The sequence below is a fragment of the Pelodiscus sinensis genome, chromosome 2 (assembly GCF_049634645.1).
Source record: "Pelodiscus sinensis isolate JC-2024 chromosome 2, ASM4963464v1, whole genome shotgun sequence".
In the NCBI taxonomy this organism is placed as follows: Eukaryota; Metazoa; Chordata; order Testudines; family Trionychidae; genus Pelodiscus; species Pelodiscus sinensis.
Genome location: NC_134712.1, coordinates 180,958,728 through 180,981,349, shown reverse-complemented (window position 1 = coordinate 180,981,349; position 22,622 = coordinate 180,958,728). Strand labels below are relative to the sequence as shown.

At 41.8% G+C, this 22,622-nt stretch overlaps 1 protein-coding gene across 5 annotated transcripts in view; it reads left to right on the top strand.

Annotated features, from left to right (window-relative positions):
* The window catches only part of ATP2C1 (ATPase secretory pathway Ca2+ transporting 1), a 122,098-nt gene that overhangs the window by 89,450 nt on the left and 10,026 nt on the right, over positions 1 to 22,622 (top strand). For all 5 annotated transcript variants that reach the window (XM_075921930.1, XM_075921931.1, XM_075921932.1 and 2 more), the window contains 8 exons: positions 8,472 to 8,567; positions 8,658 to 8,747; positions 11,058 to 11,162; positions 12,202 to 12,358; positions 16,560 to 16,730; positions 17,108 to 17,205; positions 20,716 to 20,766; positions 22,371 to 22,537. In XM_075921930.1, coding sequence (XP_075778045.1) covers positions 8,472 to 8,567; positions 8,658 to 8,747; positions 11,058 to 11,162; positions 12,202 to 12,358; positions 16,560 to 16,730; positions 17,108 to 17,205; positions 20,716 to 20,766; positions 22,371 to 22,537 — 935 coding nt within the window. The remainder of the gene's footprint in view (positions 1 to 8,471; positions 8,568 to 8,657; positions 8,748 to 11,057; positions 11,163 to 12,201; positions 12,359 to 16,559; positions 16,731 to 17,107; positions 17,206 to 20,715; positions 20,767 to 22,370; positions 22,538 to 22,622) is intronic.

Genomic DNA, 22,622 nt, shown 5'->3' with positions numbered 1-22,622 from the left:
CTGAAAATTTTACTGGGAGCTAGTGTGCACAGGAAGCTGGCTTTTAAGCCAACTCCCCACGTGTACCCATGAAGGTAAACAGATGAACCCAGGTTCTTCTGTTAACAGCGTACGTGGTTGTACTTTCACATCCCTAGTCTGATGTAGTGTAACCTTCTACATGCCATTGTACTATGCCTCAGTACAGTTCTGGAGAGACTACCTCATGGGGAAAGAAGTAGCTTTCTCTCTTGCCTGTTCAGTGTTCTAGGATTTCTGGGCCCTGTTGTCCCAATTGTGCTGTCTATTGGGAAGTCTCTGGTTTAAAAAAAAAAAAAAAAGATAGTGGGAGATAGGTCTTAGGGATATTATGATGGCTGTGGTTTAAAAAAAAAAAAAAATCCCAAACATTGAGAGGCTCAGTTTTTCCTGTCATTATTGAAAACATGATTGTGGTGGCTACTTGCTATAGTATATGAATAAAAATGGAATCTAGTTGTAGAATTAGAGCTGGAGTATCAAACGTACCAGAATCATTTTTCTGCCCTCCTAGTTGCAAACATAAACTTACAAGTGTGAACCAAATGTAATTGATAGTGATGTCTTGATGAACATGGAGGCAAGTTGTAATAATTCAGTGTGGATTCTCCTACAAAGTTAATGTCTTAAGAATTGACACTGATGATGGCTCGTTGGTATAGATAGGAACTTTTATTGCAGACTTTAATGAAGGGTGAAAAAGTAAAGGCATGGAGAAGGGTGTGGGAGTAAAGGCATGGTGAGGACTGAGAATTGCTGCAAGTAGGGAAAAGTGCAAGGAGATAAAAAGATAGAGGGAGACAACAAAAGTAGGAAAGTCAGACAAATGACAGCTTCTCTTAAAACTACTCTGATTTTGCTCCTGTTGTTGTCAGTGGGCATCTTTTCTTTCACTTCAGTAGAAGTAGGAAGGTGGGACTATCACTGCTATCCACATCCCTTCTCTTCTTCTTTTGACCACTACTGTCTTATGCCTACACTGGGAGAAATATAGATCAAGTGATATCCCTCTGGTTGCTCCACTCTAGGTCCTGGTGCGTCCTTGTACCAGTGACCGGAAATTTTTTCTAGCAGTGCCCTGCTGTGCCACACACATGCCGCATCATCTCCTTGGGCCATTGGTGTCCGTTAAGCACACTCATGGTGTGGCCCTCCGTTCCTTCTCCACTGTCCTTGACAGCAGACAAACCTCTTGTTACTTGCCCTTTTTCCACCAGAAACAACACATCCATTAATTTTCCTCAGTTTTTCTTCATGTCCAAGTTTTTTACGTCTACCCTTCCTGTTTGTCCCAAACCCCCCCCCCCCCCCCTACCAAAAACACCTCAGTTCTTTGTTCATTCTTCGCTATGCTCGCCAGGATTTAAATGCTGAGACTCCTGCTGGGAGACCATGCCTGTCTTGGATGGCCATGCCTCCTGCATAAAGTGCCTCAGGGAGGCAGATATGACGCAAAAATGCTTGCACTGCTCTAATCTTACCGCTAGAGCACGATGAAACTGCGCTAACAGACTTGAGACTTATCTGTACAAAAAGTCGCTTCAATTTCCACAAGACCACTCTCACCATCCATACATGAGGACATGGATAAACCAAGAGGTATGGACAAAGGTGGTCCCTCTACTTCATCTGACAGGGCAAAGAGTAAAACTCAGTTTCTCTGCCAAAATTGCTGCCTCTGGCACCAGCTCATCTAGGGTCAGTGTTGGTGACAAACCTGGCACTTCAGGCACAGCACTGCTTAAGCATTCAGTGCTGCCCAAGAGAGCTAATTCTGAGCCCAAGCAGAAGTAATCAGCAATGACGATACTGTTAGTACTGCCTTCCACTGCACAGACTAAACATCACAATTTGGTGCACAAGATGGCACCGGATACGGCACCTAAGAGACCCTCTACTGAAATGCCTCCATCTCGGACACCGACTCAGACTCCTTCGTCTGCACCATTGGATCCGTCCATGAAGCACCTTGGCTTAGCACCATCGTACAAGCACCCATCAGGGACAGCTCGCACTCCCTCAGCACCACCTTCATCAGCTTTGTCAGTGTGCTCCATATACTCTCCCAGGTCACCAGCTCTGTTTTCTCTGTGATGCAGGCAGTGGTCAGCATAGTTGTTTCTTGTTGCAACATTCCAGCCCCACTCAGGGACATCTGCCGTGGGACCCACACGCCACAAAGTCATCACATGCTCCTCCGCCACCTACCTGGTATCCTCATCATTGACCATACCCACCATCTCCTCACCCGAGCCAATGGCATCCTTGGGACACTTGTTCCTCTCGTAGGAGCCACCACACTGCTCCTTCCACACTGACCAGGAGACCCCTCTCTCCTCAGCTTGCACCCAAGGACATGGCACCAAACTACCAAACTCTCTGGAACAACTGCAATCACCAGAGAATGACTCCCTCTCTGAAGGAGAGGCAAGATCCCCACTCCACAATTCCTCTTCATCACCTGATGAGGCCATCATTCCAATCACTCCACAGATGACACTAAACAATTTCAAGAACTGTTTGAGGGTGGCTGTGGCACAAGAACATGATCTGCAGGAGGTGCAAGAGAAACAGTACAGACTCTTGGGGTGTGTCTAGACTACAGGGTTTTGTCGACAAAAGTGGTCTTTTGTCGACAAAACTACACCTGCGTCCACACTGCCTTTGAGTTATGTCGACATAACATCGACAAAACTCAGCAGTTTTGTCGATGTATGTAAACCTCATTCTACGAGGAATAACGCCTTTGATCGACAGAGTTCTGTCGATAGAAGGCATTATTGCATCTACACTGTCCTTTGCATCCACACTGTTATGTTGACAAAGCGGTTTGCTTTGTTGACAGAACTGGATATAGTCTAGACGCGCTTTGTCAACAGAAGATTTGTCGACAGTATCTGTCAACAAAACTTCTGTCGACAAAACCCTGTAGTCTAGACATACCCTTGCATACCCTGCAGCCTCCTCTCTCTTTCAGGATCACACTCCTGATGAAGGAAGCCATCATGGATTCTGCTGATATCTGGCAGACTCTAGCATCGGTCATGCCCACCAACAAAAGGACCAACCAGAAATTCTTTGTCCCTGCCAAAGGGCTGGGTTTTGTTTTTTTCACCCACCTCCTGACTTTTAGTAGTGAACTCTGTCCATCACAAAACGAAACATCCTAACATGAGATCCACTTCCCAGAATAAGGCCTGTAAACACCTGGACATCCTGGCCAGAAAAATTCATTGGCAATGCTACAGCTGAGGGTTTCCATCTACTCTGCTATGCTTGGTGACTAAGACTATATCAACTAATCCAAGCTGCAAGAGCTTTCCCAGTTCCTTCTGAAGTACAAAAGACCACAGCTCCATAGTATTATTCAAGAGGGATACACTATTGCCTGCACCACTTTACAGTCTGCAGTGGATGAGGCTGACACCACAGCTCATACCACCACAATAGCCATTGTCATGTACAGAGCCTCATGGCTCCAAACATTGGGCATACCGAGAGAGCTGCAACAAAAGGTGGAGGATTTCCCCTTTGGTAAGATCAATCTATTAGCAACCAAGGCTGATGAAATCTTACATTCTGTGAAGGACACCTGGACTCTACGGACTTTAGGCATGTATAAATTGCCTAATAAAAGGCTCAAACATAACTATTCCAGACCATCACCCTGCTATGACTTCACACAGAAACACAGACAGCAGAGACACAGACCTCAGCCTCAGACCACAGCAACCCAAACTTCATCTTTCAAACAAACAACAAATTTGATCGTTTGGTTGAGAGCCAGAGAGAAATCCCTACAGTTCTGACACCATCTACACAGTTGCAGTTTAACCACTGCCTGTGGTCCTTTCTACATCAATGGACTCAAATAACTAGAGGTAATCAAGTGGTCTACTCCAACCCATTCATTTCCATCCTCTTTACTTATCCTCCCTTCCCATCCCTCTTCAGGGACCCCTTTCATGACATGACATGCCAATGCCAGTGGCTTTCCACGGAAGGGGCTTCTACTTGAAGTCATTTCCTAACTCGGGGAAAAAAAGCAGATGAAGCCTATCTTCTCTTCCGTAGACCTAAGGAAACTCAACAAATATGTAACATACAGAAGGTTCAAGATGGTAATGCTATTAACAATTATACTTGCATTGGATCATGGGGATTGGCTCTGGGCTCTTGACCTTCAGAATGTTTACTTCCATATCATTATCCATCCTGTGCACAGATGCATTTTACATTTCATAGTGTGCAACCAACACTATCAGTATTGCATTCTGCCATTTGGCCTCTCGACAGCTCCAAGAGTTTTTTTTCCAAAGACTCTGTCCATAGTAATGACACATCACGAAGTATGGGAGTATTATTACTTCCAGACAATGAATGACTGCCTTGTAAAGGGTATGTTGCTTCACGAAACCCAGCACATGATCCACATAACCATTTCTCTCTTATTCGACCTAGGGTTTCAGATAAACTACCAAAAATCCATGCTCCACCCTACACAAACTCGAATTTATAGGAGCACGCCTTGATACCATGTCAGCCACAGCAGTGCTACCCAGAAACGGATTTGAGGCTCTCCATGGCCTAATAACTGTGGCCTGCATTACTCCAACTATCACAGTGTGTGAGGGCCTCAGAATTCTAGGTCATATGGCTGCAACTATGTATGTGAGAGACTTGCCAGGTTGCACGTGAGGTGCTTATAGGTGTGGCTTGCTACAGTCTACACCCCTTCCAGAGACTCCCTCCTCAAAACTGTCACCGTGCCACCACATTCTCACTACTTTACATTGTTGGACACAACCTCACAATATGCTACAGGGGGTACCCTTCCAGAAACCTGCCCCCATTGTCCATTATGGCGGACACGTCTCTCATGGGATGGGGAGCCCACCTCAGACCACTCACAGTACAAGGCAGGTGGTCCTACAACGAACAAATGCTGCACATAAACCTATTCGAGCTCAGAGCTGTCTGTTATGCATGCCGTCACTTCCTATCGTACATAGCACACACGAGTTTCAATATTATGACAGACAATACCACATGCATGTACTTCATCAGTCGCCAAGGTGGAGCCCAATCCACTTCCATCTGCACAGAAGCACTGAGACTATGGAATTGGTGCATCTTGCACCATGTTACCCCCATTGCCACATACCTCCCGGGGGCATTCATTGTGATGGACAACCTCACCTGCAATTTCTTCAGTCACCATGAATGGGAACTTGACTCTCGAGCCCTGCAAGAAGTATTTCACAAATGGGGGAAACCAGACATAGACCTCTTTGCAAGCAGAGCCATTTGAAAGTGCCACCTATTCTGCTCCAGAGCACATCTGGGAAAAGAGTCTCTGGGAAACGCTTTCTTTCTGAAATGAAGTGCATCTTTCCTACACATTCCCATCACTTTCTTTAATCCACAGGATAATTAAAGAAAATCAGACCAGACTGAGCTTGTGAGATTCTCACTGCACGAGCATGGTCGAGACAAACATGGTTCCCTTACCTGACAGATGATTGGTAGAAGATCCTCATGCCTTCTTCCCACAACATAATCTCATTAATCACAGCAAAATTCTCCATCCCGATCCAGAGAGAATTCACCTCAAGGCATGGCTCCAGAATGCTGAAGATTGCTGTTCAGATAGTGAAGCAAATACTGATCAACATAGGTGGGAATCCACCAGAAGAACTTACCTTTACAAGTGGTCTAGATTCTCCTAATGGATGAAACATAATTGCACCATACCACCTGACAATATGCACATTCCCATAATGTTAGACTATCTCTTAGAGTTAGAGAAGGGGGGGGTGTCTCTCTCTTAAACTAAAGGTTCATGTGGTGGTGATAGCAGTCTTCCACAGAACCAATGATGGCAGTTTGCTTTTCTTGCATCTGTTCACCAAATGCTTCCTGGCGGGTCTCCAGAATACCTTTCCACTTGTACGACAGGCAGTCCCAATTGGGATCTAAACCATGTTCTGAAGTGCCTAACTAAATCTCCCTTCAAACCACTAGCCACCTGTTCCTTGTTACACCTCTCCATGAAGGTGGCCTTTTTGGTCGCCATAACTTCTAGCAGGAGAGTTAGCAAGTTAGTGATGTTAATGGCTGCCCCGCCATACGTGATATTTACCAAGGACAGAGTAATCATTCTATCCCACTCCAGATTCCTCCCAAAGGTCTGATCCCCTTTCCACATCAATGAACCCATTCACTTTACCTGCATTTTGACCCAAGCAACATGCCGATCCATCCCAGGCAGTGCTACATACCCTGGACGTTTGGTGGGCTCTTGCCATCTAGAGCATAGAAAACTATGGAGAAAATCAACAAGACTGTTCCTTTCATTTGCAGAGCTCTCCATGGGTCAAGCCATCTCCTCTCAGAGACTATGCAGATGGATCTTTTCTTGCATCTACACATTAAACTATTCATAATAGGCAGACACCACCACTGCTCATTCTACAAGCACGGCTGCCTCCACAACAGCCTTACTCAGAAATGTGCTTTTAGAGGACATTTGCAAGGCTGCCACTTGGTCGTCCAATCAGATATTTGCCAAACATTACACACTCGCCTCTGCAATCACACCATCCATGTCGGTCAGATAAGTGTGCTATCTTCAATCTTAGGGGCAGGTCTCCAATACTGCTGCCACGATATGGACACTGTCTAAAGATACCCAGAGTGGATCATCCATGGAGTAATCACTCAAAGAAGAAAAGGGAGTTCCTTGTGCAGTAACGGTGTTTCTTTGAGATGCATGTCCCCATGGGTGCTCCACAGTTCTCCTTCCTTCACCTACTTTGGAGCCCTTATTGTGGACTGGAACCAGGGTAGAGAAGGAACCAAGGGGTTGCACCACATGCGAGCCTAACGAACACCAACAGCATGAGGAGAAGCTGCGATGCATGCATGGAGAAGCTGCGATGCATGCATGGTGCAGCAGGGCATTGCACTGGCAACCAAAGGTGGTTTTTTTTTTTTTTTTTTTTTTTTTTTTTTTTTTTTTTTAAAAGCAAGGACACATCTGCACCCAGAGTGGAGCGCTCTGGGGAGATGGGAAGAGGAAGAGAAATGACACCTCTTGATATTGCACAAAGGGAGTAACTCTTTTTTTCCTCTGGCAAAAATGTATTGCAGTTATTCTAAGGAAAAGAGCCTAGAAAATAAACCTAGAAAGATGAGGAATAAAAATGGCAAAAATTAAATTGTACTTGTCAGCAGTTGGACAACTTGCTTAGTTTTTTCTCTTCTAATTTTTACATTTTTAAATTTAATACGTCAGTGTGAAAGCTTGGAGAGGCTCTCTATATTCCTCTAGTTTCTATACCCAGAGTTAAGGTTCAGTAACTTCAGTGTGAGCAACTCACACCCCAAAGGAGGGGAATGAGTGAAAAGGCTACTGAACCTTACTTTTAAACTCTTCCTTTATGTTCCCAAATGGGATTTAAACTGAAACGGCTACAATGGTTATCACCAGTGGTTCATCTAATCAAATTTTCTGCTACTGATAATGACCAGTACCAGATGCTTTTGTCTAAGAGATTTTAATCCTAAACATGGGCACATAAACAAAATACCCATGATGCTAACCTAAGGGAATATAGGGCCCTGATTGGGCCCCCTCAGTGTTGCAGTACAAATATTTATTAAATATAAATTAATAAGTCTTCAGAGTCTTTTTCCCATGCCTTGTGGTTCTTCAGGTAGCCCTCTTTCTGACCCCCCCCCCCCCCACAAGGTGTATGCATTGTAATCCAGTTACAACGAGGAATGTTTAAGGCTATCGCCACACCAAGGTGCTTACAGTTGCTGCTCTGTTGTAAGGTCTCCTATATAGTTGCTCTATGCTGACAGGAGAGAGCTCTCCCAGTGGCATAATTAAAACACCTTTATTGAGAAGTGGTAGCTATATTGGCAGGAGAGCATCTCTGTCAGACATAGTATTGTTCAGACCAGCACTTCTGTCAGTTGGGGATCTGTGTGGTTCCTTCTTCCCTCCTCCCCCCTCCACACCATACTCTCACACTCCTGACCGACAAAAGTGTTAGTGTATACGTAACCTAGGAAACAGCTTCTGGTGGTCCTGAAGGGTAGGGAAACCAATATCCTAAACTTTTGCTTACCACTCATACCAAGTAATATAACAGTTGAACGCTACCAAATTAATTCTGAATTTGAATTACAGATTTGGTAGTTCTGTGATCTGCCGTTATATAGATATTAAACTGTTCAGACATACTGTAGTTAAATATATCTTAACCTAAATCTTTTGCATTCGAAGCTAATTGGGAAATGTGGTATAATTGTTCTATTTTAAAATATTGTATTCCTTCTTCTGTATGGGAGGTTTTGGATTTATTGAATGAACCTGTAATATTGCCTCTGAGTCTTCCAGATAATCCAGTATAAAATGGATTTATCTGTTTTGTATCTTGCAGGTGACTGGAGTAGGTTATAACAGATTTGGAGAAGTCATGCTTGATGGTGATGTTGTTCATGGGTATAATAACCCCTCTGTTAGCAGAATTGTTGAGGTAAGGTATCACAACAGTAAATAGTCTATTTTCATTGAATTAGCACAGGAATTGTATATTGCCTGACTTCCGTTTTATTTGTGTCTTTAGGCAGGTTGTGTGTGCAATGATGCCATAATTAGAAACAGCACTCTAATGGGAAAACCAACTGAAGGGGCCTTAATTGCACTTGCTATGAAGGTATGTACCTACTTGATGATTTTCCTCCTCATGTCAGCAACAATAAGTTCATAGGAATGTTTAACTATGGCACTAATTGTAGGTTTCCACTAAAGAAAATCTCCCCTGTCCCATAAAGTATTTTTATTATGAAAAATTACAGGGCACTCTAACAGTTTAGATCATGAATACGAGAGGAAAATGGACATGAAGTAAAATCTTGTTTTGTTTTGGACCTGATTTTTAAGTTTACAGTTTAAAAATGAAATTTAATTTATATCTAGAATAAAATAATTTGTCTAGCTTTACTTTGAATATTTGACTATTTAAAAAAAGCTGCAGCTCTGAAAGGTGGCTTTTAAGTGCAAGATACAGGAAATTTCAGTTGCGTAATCTTGGTTAAACAAGCCTTCCTCTGTGTGCTGTGATGAACTACTAGCACTGGAGCCCTCGCCATTTGGAGCTGACAACGTGCAGAAGGGCATGCAAACCTGGGAGGTGGGGATAAAGAGGATAGCTGGAGCCCCACAACCCAGGCTCCGGTTCTCTTCTCTCTCCCTCCACCCAATGCCTCACCAGGAGGTAGCTGGCTCCTGCACCTAGAAAGCAGAAAAAAGGGACTTGCTGAAGGTGTAGAGAGGTAGAGTGGGATCTCCTGTGAACTCAGGCATTAGCCTTTGGAGCACAGGGTGGTGGGCTGGCTCCCACCCATCCAGGCAGCAGTTGGGCAGCCAACACAGGCTGCCCCAGGGATGGATCTGGCTCCCATATTAGGAAATCAGGATAAGGAACCCTCAGGAGGGGAAATCAGTCCATCGGTCACACACAGTCTGGGTCCGGGTGAGGTGGAGTCCATAGGTTGAACCCCCGCACCCCCCCTTTCCTTTTGCGAGTGTTCTCTCTTGGGGCATCCTGCTTACACCACACAATTCTGAAACAATAGAATGTCCTTGACTAGGTCTCTCTCTTGTTACTCCTTATCTGGGAACGTTGCTGCTTTCTGTACTGTTTTGTCTGTGTAGTACACATACACAAGCGCACACACAGTTTTTATTTCACACAGTCCTTTTTCTTAAAGTTGTAAACAAGTCCGTAATCCTCCTGGGCTCTTGCCTGGACCTCAGCATGGCCTCGCTTCAGCTCGCTTACTGTTAATTCACTCATGTACTCATGCTAACCGTTCACACTATCCATGATTCGTGACACTTGCTGCTGCATCCAGATAAGGAAAAGAAGAGGAGGCCTGAGCCCAGATATACCTCCTGGTGAGTCCTTGGGAGCAGGGAAGGAGAAGAGAATCTGAGCCTGAGTTGTGGGGCTCCAGCTATCCTCTTTATCCCCACCTCCCAGGTGTGCATGCCCTTCTGCACGTTGCCAGCTGCAAATGGCGAGGGCTACAGTGCTCTTTAATATTTAAATAACCTTTAAACATGCATTGTTTGCCTCCCTTGGGAGGTCCCCACTGACTTAATATGTCTGTCTCAGTTACCCAGCTATGCAATAGAGGTAACATTTGCCTATTACAGTGGTGTGTGGGCTTGAGTCATTATGAAATGCTTTTAAAAACCTATAGAAGGGGCTACAGAATATTAAATTATCTGTGCTCTAGAAGTTCAATATGTTTTAATTAATACTGTGCATAGCAAGATCTGTGTTTGCATGTTGGTATAACTGAGATGCTGAAATCTTTGGGTTATAAGGCACAAATACTGTACAAGAACAAAGTAGATATGATTTGAAAATGTAGTAGAAAAGAGTGTTAGTGACTGACTCTGAAACATAAAAAGATGTGTGTTGCTCACTATTGTTGACTATGGAAAACCTTAGATTTGAGCTTGACTAGTATGACTTTCCCTTTCAGTTTAGATAGGGAAAGAGATGTAAGTGGGCCATTGTAGCACACTGTTAAGAACCAGCTGCCAGACCAGCATGCATGCACACGGCTGACTTTGCTCCCTAGGGAGCAAAAGGGGTGGTTACCCTGAGGCCTGGTGATTTTTAAAAAGGCCTGAGGCTTTTAGCTTCCACTCCTGTGGCTCCTAGCTGCTGGCCATGAAAGACTGCCTGGGGGGATCTGCCACTTCCACCTCAGGCTCCATATTCTCCAATAGTCCCAACCCTTCCTATCCCTCCATCTGGTAAGATGCTGGGCCCAGTGCAGGGTGTGCTGATAAATCCCAGCATCTACTTTCACCCCTGTGCAGGGAAATAAAAACTGAATGGGTTTATAAATAAGAATGCAAACGAGTCATTTGAACTTGCAGTTTGAAAGCTAGTAGCCTAGCTAAATGAATAAAAATAGTTTTGATACTACTCTTACATTTTACACAGATGGGTCTAGATGGACTCCAGCAGGACTACATTCGAAAAGCAGAGTATCCCTTCAGCTCCGAGCAAAAATGGATGGCTGTTAAGTGTGTGCACAGAACACAACAGGTAGATCTCTTCCATGGCTATTTTCTCATTTGTTACTAAACATCCCAAGTACACTTCTTATGGCACAATGAATGGTGTAGACAATATCTATTAACTTCAGAAGTTGTGTACAGGAAAGGAGTAGCAAGCCAGAAGCATAGTTCTTAGCTTGTGAATGTGAAGGAGAAAGTTTGATGATGAAACTAATTTAATTTTCTATCTCTGAAGTGGTGGTGAATAACACAGGGAATGTGTGAAAGTATACTATGAAATTAAATATTTAAAATTCTAAACTTGAGCTCTTCCCAGAAATCTCATCAGATTCTGTTAATGTTCTGCTGGTTTTTGGCAATGTAGTTACCTAGCAAGAAGGAATATACCAGTTGACTAGAAAAAGGAATTTCATTATGTGAAACAACCACTTCATTTGGAATAATGGGGAGAAATAACTTTCTTCATTTTTATTTACATATGTTTTATATAAAACGTATTTACAAAAAAGTCAGGTGGCATTTTTTTGGTGTGAGTGAAAGAATCTGAAGTCTGAACTGCATGAAATAATCACAGGCTCATAAGCAGCATGTGTCATGGAAGACAATGGATCCTGGATTTATGGAATATTTCCCTAATGCCTATGTCAAAAAGTTAGCTTGCTGTTCAAAGGTTCAGAATATCACCAGAATAACTGAGTGAGTTACACTGACCAGGCTCCCCTGTGTCAACAGACTTTCTCCCTCCAACATAGCTACTGCCTCTGAGAGAAATCAACTACAATGAGGGAGAAACTTTTTAATAAAGTGCTACCGAAGAAGCTGTGCTGCTGTCAAGCTGCCTGTGCAGATAAGCCTTACTGCATATTAAATGCTCAGGACATTAACTGTGAAATGTGTGTATGTATCTACAATGCCTAATAAAATGCCCTAATTTCAGGAGAGCTTTCTAAAATTAAACTACTGTGAAAATAGATTATAGTTTGAAATGAATGGGTTTGCTCTTATTTCAGAATGTATGATGTAGGTAAGAGGACTCTAGTAATTTGTGCGAATATCTTTTTCCTTAGGACAAACCAGAGATTTGCTTTATGAAGGGTGCTTATGAACAAGTGATTAGATACTGTACAACATACAACAGCAAAGGGCAGACCCTGCCGCTCACCCAACAACAGAGAGAGCAGTATCAGCAAGAGAAGATATCTATGGGTTCTGCAGGACTTAGGGGTAAGGCTGTTCTAATGTACGATCTCTACAGCTTAATAAATCCTATACATTTGTTGCTTCACTTGCTTCTTTATAGTAAGTAAAACACACAACTTTGGAGGCCTTAAGAAAACACTAAACTCAACCTTGCTCTGTTTGTTGTGTTCACCAATTTCTTCAAATTAAGACTAGGTGTTAAATTCTTGTTGGTAATTCCAGCTCCCCCTCTCCCTTGTTTTCTTCTACTTTGTTTCATCTTGTATGTGAGTTATAGACATCCATATTTGAGCGAGAGGATGATGACACACTTGCCTGAACTAGTCACGTGGCTAAATATTGGTCCGAGTGGCTGTTAGTTACTGGCACTGCTGCAGTTAGTGCTCCAAGAGAATGGGCACTTTACCGGATGATAGTCCCTAAGTGTATTCTACATGAATATATGCATGCACCCATGTCCAGAATTCCTTCAGTGCCGTGCAGATTGACCTGCACATGCACAGTAGCTCTCCTTGTTCTTCTGATCAAAGATATGAGAGGCAATGTGGGTCAGCACCTCTTCATTCTTTCTAACTGTTGCATGGCCTGAGTTGGAATTATGTCCTCATTTGCTATTGCAGAACCTGTAAAAATTTAATTGTAAATAATTTGTATCTTAGTTTAAGAATTCTAACTAGTATATAATTTAATACAGAATAAAATTACTCTGTCCCCTTCCCCACCCTTCCACACAGCTGAGTGGAAATACTTTGAAGACTATGCCCAGAGTCCTGGAATTCAAGAACTGTCTCTCCTGCCCTTAATCCTTTTCCGTCAGTGAGAAGCATCACCAGTGCATGTAGTGTCTGGGTGAGGCACATACCTCTGTGTGGTATATGTAAATCCTTACTGTCCAGAACTAGAGGTCTGAGAGTTCAGACTGAAAGCTCCTGATGAAAGACGCTATGAAGCCCTGCATGGGACCTGAGACACCCTCCCCACTCCATGTACATCAGTCTCAGCTGACCAACAGCACCCCGCCAAGCATGAGCATCAGAATGGAGCACTTAAAATTGAACCCCTCGGATTTGACACCCCCCTCCTCCCCGCAAGCAGATTGTCTAAAATAAGTGAGTTTCCTCCTTGAGCCAGTCACCATTAGGTGAGATGATGTTGTGTACAGATCTGGCAGTGCTGAAGACCTCTAAGCTGGAGGTAAGACGTGAAAGAAAAGGGATGTGCTGGCTCAGATGTTAACTGTGGGGAAAATGGAGACCAACTCATCAGTTCCATCCATAAGTGCAAATCTGAACTCATCAGTACTGCCTCGCTTATCCATTGATCATCTGGCTGCCTCATCTGAACTGGTCCATCAGGAGTTTCTGCTAAGACTCCTCATTCTTGGCTGTACAGAGCTTTGTGGTGATAGAGGATATCTTTCTCCTTTACCTGCGGTCTCCACTCTGTCCAGGGCCTGCCCTCCTGAGAGAAGTCCTTATCCCAGAAGAGGAACTGGTACTTTTGTCTTAGACTCCATCTCCATCCATGAAGCTAGAGTGCCTCTGTACTAATGGTATCCCTGTTATGCATGGAAACATCCCTTGAATTGGAGGAATCAGAGGAGATAGCTGCACCATTATCTTTGAAGGCACGGAGCCTTGGTAGACAGATGAGACCTTGCTATTCTTCTAGCTATGACCCAACCAGGGACAATGGTTTTGTTTCCTGTGAATGCTACTGAGACTAATAGATCCTTCCATCTGGCCTTATTGAGGCCTTGGGTAGGCATTTGGATCCCTCTCAGGAGCTGTATCATTCCTCCCCTTGGTCTGTATCATTGGAGCTGTATCATTCCTCCCCAGAACCCTCAACATCTACTGCTGGATATTTTACTACCACAGGAAGTGACCAGGGTGGCTTCCCTAATTAAAGAGGCAATATTGGAACCAGCCAGAGCAGTTTGGTGAACATCTTGAGCCCCGTACTTTCTCTATAGCAAGAATTTGGCCTCACTACCTGAAATCTACTTTGGCAGATAAGGAGTCCAAGAGATTGGATTTCCTGGGAGGAAAGTTTTCTTTTCTGCAGGTCTCTAATACTTATGTTGCTGCTTGCCAAACCTTATTCGCAAAATAGGATTGACACAATAATTGACTTGTGGACTTTAAAGACAAGCTACCCATACAAGATGCAAAGTAGTTCCAGTCCTCTGGATAAGGGGAAGTTGGTCTCAAAGGAGGCTGCATGGCTGCCAGATATGCCAAGGATATAACATCCATGTGAAGGGACTTGTGGCTTCAGTTGTTGGGCTTCTCTAATGAGGTCCAAAATATTATCCAAGATATTCCCTTTGAGTCCAAGCTTTTTAATGAGAAGACAGTCAGTCTGTCTTGTTCTGTAAAGGACTCAAGATTCACCTTGCCATTCCTGACTATTTATACCTGAAATAGTCAGCATTGCCTAAGGAACATTTTTTTAAAAATTGGCATCAGATTGGCTATCCTTCAGCCACCTGGTATAGAAGCAGATTTAAATGATAGGTTATATACCCCAGCTAGTAGTTCTGCAACTTCACACATTTTCTTGAACACTTTTGTGTGAATGCTATCTTGTCCTGGTGACTTCTTATTGTTAAACTTACCAATTTGTTCCAAAACCACCTCTAATTACACCTCAATCTGGGACTGTTCTTCAGATTGGTCACCTAAAAATAATGGCTCAGGTGTGGAAATACCCCATCCTCAGCCATGAAGACCGTTGCAAATCATTGTTTCTCTGCAATGGCTATATTGTCCTTGAGTGCTCCTTCAGCATCTCATCCTTTAGCATATCCTCACAGAGAACTTCTAAATGCAAGATATATGCATTGCAATGACTTGGAGTTGCATCCATAGTTTCATGGCACACAATTCTCTAATTCAAACAGCAGTGGCAGGCGCAGTCTAGGAACAGCAGTACTACAAAGATCTTTGCTGCCACCTTACTCACATCTACTTCCAATTTGAACACTGAGGAATATACATACAATGTCACTAGAAGAAATAGAGGTTACTTACTGTAATTGGAGGCTCCTTGAGGTTTGTGGTCCCTATCTTGTATTCCACTACCCACCCTCTATCCCCTCTGCTTCAGATCCAGTTGGACTGCAGTAAGAGGAGGGACTGGAGAGGGGTTGACCCACGCTGCCTCTTACCCTCGGTGGGGAGCACAAGGAGAACAACTAAGTATGTGCGGGTGAATGGACACTGCTTTGAAGAAATTCTGGACTCAGGTGCTTGGTACATGTGAATACCCATGTATGGAATAATGATAGGGACCACATATCTTGAACCTCCACTACAGTAAGTAAGCTCTTTCTTTTCATCTGTAGACTCCTAAATTGTCTGAGAAGACGCAAATACTTAAATATGTCTGCTTGGATTTTTATTTTTACATTAAGGTTGATAGGAGTTTAGTTGCACAAGAAACATGTAGGCTTAGTTTATCTATGACAGTCTTTCATTGGCCTTTGCAAAGAGTCATGGACAGGGTATACTGATCTTTGGTTCATGGATTTAGTTTTAGCCTGCTTACCTTATTTGTTTATGATATTTGTGTATTGAAATCACTTAACCTCTTTATAGAAGCTGACAATATTTTGTCTGTACTGATGGGCTAGTTTGTGCACTTAGCCTCCTATTCCTACTAATATTATGAAAAACAGTGATTGTGAGCAATAATTAGATCCTGATATCTTTCTCCAAATACTAAAATTACTGTTTCATGTGCTAATGATGGCCAAAGCTTCCTTTAAATCCTTAAAATAGGAATACCTGGGAAAGGGGTGTCTCTCTCCACATTCATTGGAAAGGCAAGGCACCAAGAAGCAAATCAAAAAATATCTAACAGCCATTCCCATTCAGAGAATTGTAACCTGTGGGTGTTAGCATCACTTTTTCTGTTAACCTATTTTACTGAATCATGTTCCTGTCCTACTAATATATATGTAATAGATTAGCTGATTTCAATGGGTAAAGTTGTTCACGTGTATGAGTGTTTTTATAGTATTGAGCCCACAATCTGTATGCACCAATCATCCAGTCTTTTCAAATTAAAAATTTATCTGAATAATATCCATTTACAAAATATATAGCGTTTAGGGTTGAAATACTTATTTTAGAAAGGGGACCGTTAAATGTACCATGCTGGTTGGTCATTAAACTGTTTTGTTTTAAAATATTAACTTATTTTTCTCATTTTCTTAAAGTTCTGGCCCTAGCCTCTGGCCCTGAGCTGGGACAGCTTACCTTTTTGGGGCTGGTAGGAATAATTGATCCTCCAAGGACTGGTGTAAAAGAAGCTGTCACTATGCTTATTGCTTCAGGAGTAGCAATAAAAATGGTTACTGGAGATTCACAGGAGACTGCGGTTGCTATTGGTATGAATACACCTCTTCCTCTCATTTTGACTCATTGGATACCATTAGCTACCTTGTTAATTGTTACTCTAAAATGGTTTGTTGGCTAATATGCGATACAAATAAAAATAAGGTTTTGTGACATTTACAATTGGGACAGGGATTATCACTTAACACAGAGCACTGACCTGCATGAAGCCTCTAGATGTTGGAGCAAATACAAACATTTTCATCAGAATAGACTTAACATTTGTTATTTCTCAAGTTGTGAAGCTACTGACTAAACATACATATAGAAAATACTATAAGGCAGAATAGAATAGATGCACAAAATCTTGCATATCTTCTAGGAAGAAATTGGTATTTAAATCAGTTTTATTTCTTCTTCTTCTTTCCAGCTAGTCGCCTTGGGTTATATTCCAAAAATTCACAGTCAGTCTCGGGAGAAGAAATAGATGCTCTGGATATTCAACAGCTTTCACAAATAGTACCAAAGGTTAGTATAGTCCCCTTATCTCCCAACTAATTGCAGTATGTAATAAAAGGATTTAGCCTATGTTGAGAGAAGCATTTTTATTTATGAAGAGCAAAATCAGCAATACTTCCTAAGAAGCTGGCAAGATGATTTGAATAGAAATTGATGAAAATAAATTATTGAAAGCCAAACCCTTTATTTTTAAGAATATGGAAACTGTCATAATAAACCAGGGCAGTGTTTTTTAGTGGTCTGCAGATCCACTCTGAGAAATCTAACTGGCAGCTCTGGTTTGTTTGTTTGTTTGTTTACCAGCTCTGCAGCCACTGAGCCTTGTGGCTCCCATTGGCTCCGGCTTGCTGTTTGGAGCTAAGGGGAGCCATGGGAAGTGGTGTGGGCGGGGCTGCTGCTTCCTGCAGCTCCTTTTGGACTTCACAGTGGGGGGGAGGGGGGCTAGGGCCTGCTGTGGCTGCATGGCCGGGAGGCTTGGGCCTGCTTCAGCAGTTGGGGGTTAGGGCGTGATTGTGGGGATGAGGCCTGCTGCAACTGCATGGTGAGGAGGCTGGGGCCTGCTTGCAGGAGCGGAGCCAGAGGAGCTGTGTGGTGGGAGCATCTGGGAAGTTACTATGTGGCCCTGTCCCAAGCCCTACCCCCATGTTAAAGGTGTTTGGCTTTGTCTTAATTTGGGCCTCTCTTAAATTGTAAACAATTTTTAATATGCCTCTATACCTTGCCTGTTTGTGATTTTTGGTCTTTTGTTGACAGAATCATACTAGATTTTTATATTGAAGTATGTGGAGTTTTGATTATAGGGCAATATTCTGGAAGAAATGGGGAAACCAAACCTTAATTTACTCTAAAGATAATCTTGTAACAAATAAGTCTTCATTTAGAAGAAGGAAAGTGGTAATTAGGGCACATAGAAAATCATTCCAGTGACACTGAGAGACCTTGAGACTGAGCAAAAGAATTGAGTATTATGCTTGATTTCTTAACTGCCCTGTAAATCTTATGAAAGAACATAATCAACATTTAATAAAATAGTATATTAGGTGCTACTTAAGGGCGAAGATATTTTTGTTATCGTTATCTGTAATGTCATGAAAATGTACCTCAAGGACTTTAAAAAATATATACAGATAATAACTATAATCCTAAGTCTCACACTCAGCTCAGTGCATGCTGGACTGAAGGTTCAGACTTTTGTCAAACCTGAATGAATACTCGTACATTGTAGACAGTTAAATATCTTACTAAATGTTAATGCATTAAGTAGATCTACCATATAAAGCAAATAGAAATATAGGTTTCACCTTTGAAGATCCTCTGAGGATCTCAAGGGTAATATATGTTCTCTCAAGTGCTTGTGCCTGTTTTTTAATCTTAAGAAATCTGCAATGTTAGATGAGGTTTTTTTCTGCTTTTAGGACAAGACTTGTTGGAGGTTTCAGGTGCAGGCTGAAAGCTCAAACTTTAATTGAAGTGATAGCTGGATTGTTTAACAAACACATCACTTGTCCTGGATATTAGACACTTCAGTTAGATATATTTTTAACTCTATACCCCTCCCCATGAAAAAATAGGTAAGCTAACTAAAACCAAAGCTCCCTCCACCTTCAACTGCTTACATTTGAGTATCATGGAATTACAAATAAAACAAAATAGTTCACCAGCTGCCTACAGAATTTCAGAGTATTCAAGAGCTAAATTTCAAATGTGCCAAAAAAAAAAAAAACCACACCCAACCCATCAAGGCTGTTATGTATCCTCAAACAGCATAAAAATTCAAAATCTCAATTCAGCTGCCCATAACTTGCAATGCTACAGGTACTATGTAATATGGACACCAATCCACTAGATTATCAGCTGAGACCACAGACTCCCTTTCATGTAAACTACAGAATAGCTATTCTATTTCACATGACTTTCAAACACTATTAGCCAGAACTTGATTATGCTACCACTATCTACCACAAAGTGCTTGTTGTTGTGAATTGTTCCATTGAGGTTGGGACCAGAGTTCCCTCAAAGCTGCACTGCAGCACAGCTTCACAGGTGATTAATCAGTCCCACCGAGTCAGAGGCTCAGGGCTCCTGCACAGAGTTGATTGACTAGAGACCAGGCTGATTAATCACCTGTGAAGATGCGCTGCAGCACAGCTTAGAGGGAACACTGGTTGGGATTACTTACAGCAGTGAGCCCTTGTTTTTAGTATTCTTTCTTCCATAATACAAACAAAAATCTTAAGATTTTATATATATATAAAAAATAAAAACAGGTGGGTGCCATGGTGGCACACATCTGAACAAGTGCACATGACCTCAATATTGGAGCACAAGACAAAACTCACTGTGCTCATGGATGGAAAAATCTTAGAGGGAACATTGGTGTGAAAGACCCTTCCCTCTGCCCCTCCAAGTAATGCAAGATACAGTGACCTAAGGGACTACCTACATTGATGCTATATCTGCAGGAGAAGATCTTCCTCTAACATTGCTCCTGCCTCTCGTGGAGGTAGAGTGATTATGCTGATGTGAGAGTACTCTCCATAGGCATAGAGCATCTTAACAGATGGGCTACAGCAGAGCAACTTCATTAGTGAAGCTGTACCAATGTAGCATTTTTAGTGTAAACCTGCCTTTAGTCTGACCATGTCCAGATGCTTCAAAAGAAGTTGCAAGAAACTCTGTCATCAGTAGTTGGAGAATAGCTCACTCAGAATTTTCTGTTGATGTCTCAATTAGAGGCTGTCTTATGAGATGAAGTATGATGCTTTATTTCCCTTTCAAACTTTGGATTGTATAAACCTTACTAATACAACTGTTGAATGTTTTCATTATCTGTATAATTGGTTTTGGAGTGCTGCTGATCCTTTAACTTCTGATACCATGTTGCAGTGAGTTACAACCAGTTAATTGTGCATGGTTTCTTTTTAATAGATGTATTCAGTTTCAGTGAATGGTCTCATTCTCATTTCATAGAATAGAAATTCCCAATTAACCTCATATCTACTCTTTGTCTTGTCTCCCCTTATTCACCACCTCTAAACTATGACAATCTTTTTAATCTCCAAAAAGAGAAAATTTCCACATCTTTTAAATCAGTGAGTTCCCTCTAACAAACCAGTTACTAGCAAAGGATAGTTAACTTGCTTGAATGATGAATAATCTCATTTGGTTTGCAATTTTGGCAGTTGTGAATGATTTGTTGTTAAAATTAAAATACACAGTTTACTTGGCTAAGACTTGACTCTTTCACAACTTGTGTTCCAGAATTATAGCTTCATTGGCAAAAGAATGCCAGCTTGCAAAAATGAGGATTGCAACATTCTTAATCTGTGACCTTCAATGAAATATGCTTAACGTCTAATCTGATTAATATAAATTTAGCACCCTGAATGTTCCTACTGGAGAGCTAATGATATGGGTTAGCATTTAAAGTGTTTTGTATAATGAAATCTTTAAATATCAATTTCAGTTCTTAATTTCTCAAGTTTTCAGTGTTCATTCTTTATGCTCTTTGTTTGATAGGTTGCAGTGTTTTACAGAGCCAGTCCCAGACATAAATTGAAAATCATAAAGGTATGTTTCTCCAGAGATAAGTGCAGGATAACTGCTATAGATATTTTATAATATATTTACTAAAATTGTAACAGCTTGAGATGCCAGAATGAAATAGGTTTGAAATGTATTTGTTAAACAAATATATTGGTGCGAAGGAGGAGGAGATGGTACTAGTTGGGAAACCTCAGTGCACCAGAAAGAGACTGCATTGGGCAACATAACACTTTCAGATGCCAGAGGACCAACTGAGATTCAGTATCACATTTCAGTAGAATTGACTAGAAACTTACGGGAATCCATTAGACTCTGATTAGAGCATAATGAAAAGACTTGAATTTCAAGCTTTTTCTGAGGTAATGCTTTAATTCTGAAGCTAAGAATTTGGTGATATAAAGCATGTGTGATGCATGGGAGGAGTGCTGGCCAGCACCCGGTGACTAAGAGGTTAAACTCAGGTAGCTAGCAAGGTTGTTGGCAGGAAGCCAGAACCACCAATGGGGATAGAATGCTGAAATTTGAATTGTATAAGATACCTTGCCTGTTTTCTTTGTGTGGGAGAGTCAAACCAAGAGTTGACACAGAATAATTTAAACCCAGGTAGGATAACCATGCCTCCAAGGAATTTGGGGCATTGAAGTGGACTTGAACCCAGAAGGGATCATGAGTAAATAAAGGGGAAAAAAATGTATCTAGTCATGATTAGGGTATTTTTCTTTATTTTTGTGGCTTAGTTTGAACCGCTCTGTGTGAATTTATGCCTCTCTCCCCCCCATTCACTAAGAGTTGTTGACAGAGATTTTCTGTGCTCTAATTTTGTACTTGATTGGTAGGTGTTAGAGCAACTAAGTATGCTTTATCAAGTGTATCTTTTGTTTTGTTAATAAAAATCACCTTTTAAAGGTGATGATTTGATTCTTGTGTCCTGGGAAGAAACAGAGGTCTGTGTGTGCATGTCTGCCTGCCTAAACTGAGTAGTCAGCTACCAGAGACTGCAGTTTTTTTCTTTTCTCGCTTGGGGTACCCTGTGGGGGGATTCAAGTGTTCCCCCTGTTTTTTAGGGTAAGTCATTTGATGATGGCAGCTATACCCCAAGGTCAGTAAATCTGACTTTGGAGAGTTTTTGTAAGCAGAGCCTATAGAAGCAGGGTATTTTTAAGGTCTCTTGTGGTCCCCACCTTCTGCACTCAGAATGCCAGAGTGGGGATCAGCCCTGACTGCATGACTATCAATATCAATTAGCATAAGCAAAAGAACAAAGATAATGAAGAAATCAAACATTTAGGAACAGTTGGAATGTAATTTTGAGAAATACAGACCAGCATTAAAAATATACATGTGAATTTGTTTGTGGAATTTATTTCCTCTTTTGATTATTTCTTAAATACAACTTTTGAACAAGCTCTCATGTCTCTACAAACATGTTTTTAGCTGGGCTTCCTGGGAAGGAGTACAGTAACTTTAAGACTGAGGTGTGGATTTTTTAAGAAAAATCATATGTAAGAACTCATTTAAAAGAAAACACAATACCATTTTTATAATTAGATGATCTGTTAGAATAGTAGTGTAGACTAGATTGGACTAATCATTGCCTTGAAACAAATTCTTTACTTTTTCTCTTGTAGTCCTTACAAAATAATGGTGCAGTAGTAGCTATGACGGGAGATGGAGTGAATGATGCTGTAGCTCTGAAAGCTGCAGATATTGGAGTGGCAATGGGACAGACTGGAACAGATGTTTGTAAGGAAGCAGCTGATATGATCCTAGTGGATGATGATTTTCAGACAATAATGTAAGTTCCTGATTTCTGCAAGTGTTCAAGTGTTAGATAAAATAAACATTAGGAAATCAGTCCCCCAATTAACTACACTTCTTGT